The sequence below is a fragment of the Neltuma alba genome, unplaced genomic scaffold (genome assembly GCF_004799145.2).
Source record: "Neltuma alba isolate B1F8T4 unplaced genomic scaffold, ASM479914v2 tig00000571_pilon, whole genome shotgun sequence".
NCBI lineage: Eukaryota > Viridiplantae > Streptophyta > Magnoliopsida > Fabales > Fabaceae > Neltuma > Neltuma alba.
Window position 1 is genome coordinate 5,533 of NW_021632099.1, and position 6,347 is coordinate 11,879.

The 6,347-nt window shown below is 34.3% G+C and overlaps 1 protein-coding gene across 1 annotated transcript; it reads right to left on the minus strand.

The window, feature by feature from the left end:
- Positions 1 to 3,147: 3,147 nt before the first annotated feature.
- On the minus strand, positions 3,148 to 5,640 carry LOC114740684 (putative disease resistance protein RGA4). The gene has a single exon (XM_028928891.1). It carries the CDS (start codon positions 5,638 to 5,640, stop codon positions 3,148 to 3,150), a length of 2,493 nt encoding a protein of 830 aa, XP_028784724.1.
- Positions 5,641 to 6,347: the final 707 nt, after the last annotated feature.

Below are 6,347 nucleotides of genomic sequence, written 5' to 3' on the forward strand. Positions count from 1 at the left end.
GACAAGAATAATATGCCCTGAAGTTGTCAAAACCCAAAGTGAAGTTGTCAAGGGTCCCTATCTGCGTTTTTACAATTCGAAGGTCTTTTTTGCAATTTCTCCTTTTATTTTAACTCATATTTACAAAAGTCACATGGAATAAAATTTAGTTTTGTCACCGTTAATCCAAGTACATCCTAAGTATACAAACGAAAAATATTGAATCGTCGCCAATGAGCATTAATTAAAAAACTCAAAGGATTAATATAATTTTTGGTTTTTTAAATTTATTTTTATTTTGGTTTTGGTTTCTCAAATTTCAAACCATAAAATTTTGTTCTTCAAATTTCTTTTCATTTAAAATATTAATCCCTATAATTCAATAAAAATCTAGACAATTTTACCTCTTAAAACACAAACAACTATGATTTGAAAGTTCAAAGTTGATTTACGAACGTCAAAATAAAGACAAATTTGATATATCAAATATTATATTAATCCAAACCAAAAATAAATAAACTAACTGTTTGAAGAGACTCACAACAATATCAAAATCACGTGTCCCCAATAAAAGCAATGAAATAAAAGCAAGCAAAACTCAAACATCCACTCGAAGTACCAATATTAACCAATGTACACATTTGGAATATGAGCAAATTTTTGCCGAACATCATCAGCCATCTATGTATAACAAATGTTCCTAATGATGTGAAATTACGAAGGCCTTCAGGAAGTGATATCAAATACCCACAACCCTCGAGCCAAAGATATCACAGGTCCACGGGATTTCCAATCCAGTCTGATAACCTTTCCCGACAAAATCCGGCAATGAATAGACGTTTCATGGTATGATGAGCATGAAGCTTTTCTAAAATCAATTCATGAGAAAGAGATTAATGACGCATGACATGGATTTACATATTTTCACACAGAACTTGAGGACTGACTCAATTTGCCCTCTTATTGGATCAGAGTCTCCAAAATCTCTCAAGTCACAGAGAAATCATCACAGCAACTTAACCTCACAAGCAGTTAACTCACATCCATGTGAAGTAGAAAGAGGTAGCCTATCTAGTGTCCCATATCCAAAAGCATCCCTATTAAAATACTCTCACACTCTTATTAAAAAGCCACTATGGAGCAAAAGCAATAAAAATATACGGCAGTGGTGGTGAAAACGAGAAGGATGATTAGCCACAGTATATCATGAGGAAAAAATTGCCTTGATTCCCGTTCATCTTCTAGAGAGAATACAAAGATGAGAAACTCATCTCTCATCTAAAATATAGTTGGGCTTTAGCAGCATCAATATTGCAAGATCTGTGAACAACTTCAACAGCATCCTCTTGATTCTTAGATCAATGTAGGGGGAGAGAGAGATGAGTTCAAAGAGAATAGCAGAGCTGCCTTGAGCAAATAAGAAGAAAACAGAGACAGAACACATGCTTTCTGTTTTCTTCCTTCCTTGATGAATTGCAAAACTGATTGGAAAACCTAGCAAGAGGGGCCAAAGAAAAACAATTTGAAGAACAATAAAGAAAAGTGAAATCAGCCAAAGGGAAATAAAAATGCAGGAAGAAGGGGAAAGAACAGAAATGAAAGGAAGAATGAAGGAAGATATCACAAACATTTTGAATGAGATGAAAGGGGATTGAGACTCCTAAGGAAAGGTCTTCAAGGCAAAAGAAGAAAGGAGACGAGAAGAGATGGAGGGAGATGAAATGTTGAAAATTGAATTTAGCTGTAAGGACCCACGACAATGAAAAAGTGAAAGGTAATGCCTGCTATAGAGAAAAGATGGAGAGAGGCAGATGATAAACATCGACAAGAGGAAAAACATAATAAATAAGCCTGAGAGAAAAGGATAGAACAATGAGCCGAAGCCAAAGCCTGATGCATAACATTTATTATATCCAGCTTGATAGAAGCTCAAGGAATAAGGTTTTCTTAATGAACATGGCTTATAAAGAGTAATTTGCGTATGAAGTCAATGCTAAGCCATTTTCAGACATGGCTTGGTGGAAGAGGTGATTATAATATATTGACGATTATTCCTACCAAATACTTTTTTTCCCTTCTTTTCGAAATTTCCACACCTCCCTTCTCACTTAGTTTTTTAGGTTGGTTGGTTTTAAAATTTGATGATAATTAAGAATCAATCCAATTTTAGTCCAGAAATTTCATATTTAAATTAGTGTTTATGTTAGTTTCAGTTTTTTTTTTTTAAATTTTCTAATGTAGATATGTAACTGTTGCTCTATAAACAAAACAGGAAAAAGAGCCTTGAAAATTAAGAGAAGGGCGTTCAAAGTTCAGACTTTAGAACACTGGATTGTTCTTCACTTTTTTCTCCCAGTGGAAAGTATGAGAATTAAAAACGTAATAATATGTTATTTTTATCTTTTAGATATATACATATAACTCCAAATAATTTCTATACTTTTTAATTTAAGATATTTGTGAAATTATTTTTTTAAAAAATAAAATGATAAAAAATAACTGTTAAATTTTAAAATGACAAATAGGTGATTTTGATATATATATATATATATATTGAGTAGTTAAAACAATTATAAGAGTAATCAGTATGATGTATGTGTTTTTTTGTGAAATTCAACAAATATTTTTCTAAAACAAATTTATGACTATTTATGTTACTAGGAGTCATCTACAGTACATTGGACATGTCCTAAACTACAACATGAATATCAAGATGACCAGGCAAAAATAAAAAATAAAAATCAGAGCATTGCAGATTATATAAAATATAATATGGCATTGACCAGATTTGATATTATATTCAAATATGTTTACAGAACAAGTTTTCACATGATGAAACTTTGTTTGACATAATTAAAATTAATTACGAAGTCATCAAATGTTTTTTTATCAGCATCTACAGCTTTCTCAAAAACACATTCATAGATTGACACCTTAGAATGGGATTGTATTTATCCAGTACTCAGGCCCAAAAAAAAAAAAATCGAATCGTCACCAGTGAATATTAATTAAAAAGAACTACTATAGAGGAAATAGATTAACCTCGAAAGAGACTCACAACAATTCCACAATGAAGGCAATGAAATAATAAAGCATACAAAATAGGGACTAATTGGGAGCATGTGTTGGGCTTGGTGTGCGATGCATTATTCACTCCAAGCACCAATATTATTTAATGTCCACATTTGGAAGATGAGCAACTTTTTGCCGAACATCATCAGCGGCCAACAATGGGCATCTGTGTATGCTCAGTGATTGTAATGCTGTGAGATTATGAAGACCTTCAGGAAGTGACATCAAGTACTTGCAATCCTGGAGCCGAAGATATTGCAGTTGCACCAGATTTCCAATCCACTCTGGTAACCTTTCCCCCCGAAATCCTGTAATGCTTAGACCTTTGATGGTATGATGAGGTTGAAGCTCTTCTAAAATCAGTTCGTCAAAAGCATCTTTAGACAATTCACCATTCGGAGAGTGGAGTGTGTCCCAATAATATAATAACTCCTGCAGATGTTGCTTCTCTTGTAATCTTGCAGACTCGACCTTTACAGGGTTTGACCTCAGGTGTTTCAACCCACTTATTGTTAGAATCCCTCTCAAGTTGTTAAGCTCTCCCAATTCACTTATCCTTGCACTTCCCCTTTTCTCATGCATCTCTTGATCATCTACCACAAAATATGTCAAGGTTCGAAGAGAAGTTAATTGCCCCAAACCACTTGACATCCATTCCAAATCATCACAATACATAAGATTAAGATGCATCAAGCTTACTAATTTATTAATGTCTCTTGGCAATTCTCGAATTGGATTCAAACTGAGGTTTAAGGTTTGCAAGTTGTGGAGTTTGGTAATAGTTCTTGGGAGCTGGATAATATCATTACATGAAAGATCAAAAAATCTCAGATGCTTCAGTTTTCCAATGCTTTCTGAAATTTCAGTAATTCTCAAATTCTTTAGGCTCAAAACACGTAAGGATTTCAATTTTGATGCAACCAAATCAAAAACACGATGATCCATCCGACAAGAAAAAGCCTGGGTGAGCAAGAGCATTGTTCTCAATTTTTTAAACTTGAGGAAGGAAGTTGGAACTTCCCAATCATTTCTTGGCACATGATATGACAAATGACGTGTTGTCTCTTTAGCACTTTCTTTTTTTCCTTCCTTGATGATAAAGTACTCATCCTTTGCTACAAATTGTGCTAAATCATGAATAAGGTCATGCATTTTACATGACTGTATGCCATATGAATATCTTAAGACATCTTGGAAGAAGGATCTTGAAAGTAGGTTCATAAAATATTCATTCCCAACATCTTCCTCACACCTTATCTTATTAGTTGATTGAATGAATCCTTCGGCGACCCACATTTGAATTAGTGTTTCCTTCTCGAATCTAAAATCTTTTGGGAACAATGAACAAAAAGCAAGACAATTTTTCATAGGTGAAGGAAGATGATCATAAGAGAGTTTAAGCACAGCAAAGATTCTCTTCTCCAACTTATCTTCTTTCCAAAACTCACAGTTCCTTAAGTATGACAAATCTGTGATTTCTTCTAAAGTTTTATCATACACAAGCCTTCCAACAGCTCTAATAGCAAGAGGGACTCCTCCACATTTCTTTACAACGTCCCTCCCAATTTCTAACAACTCCTTATCATTTGACTCTTTACTCCCTTCGAAAGCCATTCTACAGAACAAATCCCATGATCTCTCACTATCCAAACCTTTAAGGATAATTGGCGGATAGGTGCCCATCATCTTTCCCACCTTCTTACTACGTGTGGTAACAATTATCATACTCCCCTCTCCTCCAATGGTTAGTAAACATCTCATCTTATACCAAACCTCAATATCTTCATTCCACACATTATCTAAGACAATCAAAAACTTCTTCCCCTCTATTAATTTTCTAAGATCTTGTTGCACTTCCTCCATCTCTTTTGAACTTTTTTCCTCTAAAATCTTTTGTGCTATTTGTTTTACATCAAATTCATCAGACACACAAACCCATCTTTTCAACCCAAAATGTTTTTGAACATCCACGTGATTGTACACAATTTGAGCAAGTGTGGTCTTGCCTAACCCTCCAAATCCAACAATAGGAATAATTGAAACACTAGATTTTACATTACTGTCTAACAAATAACGTAAAATCAAATCTTTTTCCTCCTCTCTCCCAGTGATTTCATCTTCTTGCACAAAAGAGTCTGTTTGTTGCTCAAGTAAAGGGAGAGGCTTAGGAGGGTGATCAATCAAATGAAATTTTTTCTTTTCATCATCAACTTCATCCAGCCTTCCCCTGAGTTTCCTCAATTTATGAGCCATCTTAAGATTATGAACAACTTGGTTTGATTTTGAGAAGAAGATCCATACCTTCTTTGCCACCTTGTTTCTGGTCATGGTTCCCCTCCTCAAAGCTTCAGTGGACAAATCATCAAGCAGGTCATCTGCATCATAGAGGACATCTTTCAGCCTGGAAAGCCAAAAGCTGACTTGATGGTTGTTGTTGGCCCTTGTCTCTGCATCCAACAGTGTAGCTCTGATGGCAAGGATCGTGTTCTTCATCCTTTCTGCATCATGTTTAGCATTCCACAGCAATTTGAACTCTTCAAGAGCCAAAGAGGTTAGTCCCTGAAAAACACTCCCAGCGATGGCGTCCATCTTTTTGGTGTGGTTGAAAGAAATTCTTACGATTCTTAAACATAAGAGAAAGAGATGAAGATAATAAATAAAGTGACAAAAAAAACACATTTATTATTTTGCTGACAAAATATAAACAGATGCATTGTTAGGTTTTTCTTCTTACTGCTATCTGACCCTTTCAGCCCCACAGGCACATGCACTCGCTGGTTTCCATGTGCCACACTTATTATCGAAGAATTGCAATAAGGCTTAAAGAAAAAAAAAATTATTAAAAAGTCTTAACAATAACTCATCAATATGCCATGACAAATTTTAAAATAAGATATTACAATTTCTAACTTGTTATTGTAACTCCAAACAACAAGTAATGACAAGTTTTAATGTAAGATATGACAACTTTTAATTTATTACTGAAGTTGTCTACAGTAAGTAATAGTAAATTTTAGAGTGGGATATAAGAACTTCTAATGTGTTGGTGCAACTTTGTTATAGCCATATATTTCTTTTTTTGAGATCCTATTGTAATTTTCCTATGATTGTTGTCCAACCAATACAGCAAACTTTACCATGAAATTATTGGTGCACCCGGCTGGTAATAAATTGAATGCGTGTTGACTTCACATTAACTGACGCGGAAAGGATAAGACCAGAACGCTGGCCCATTTCACACCATGCGGTTTTTCATAAATCAAGATATTTTTGAAAAATAAATTACATTTTTTATA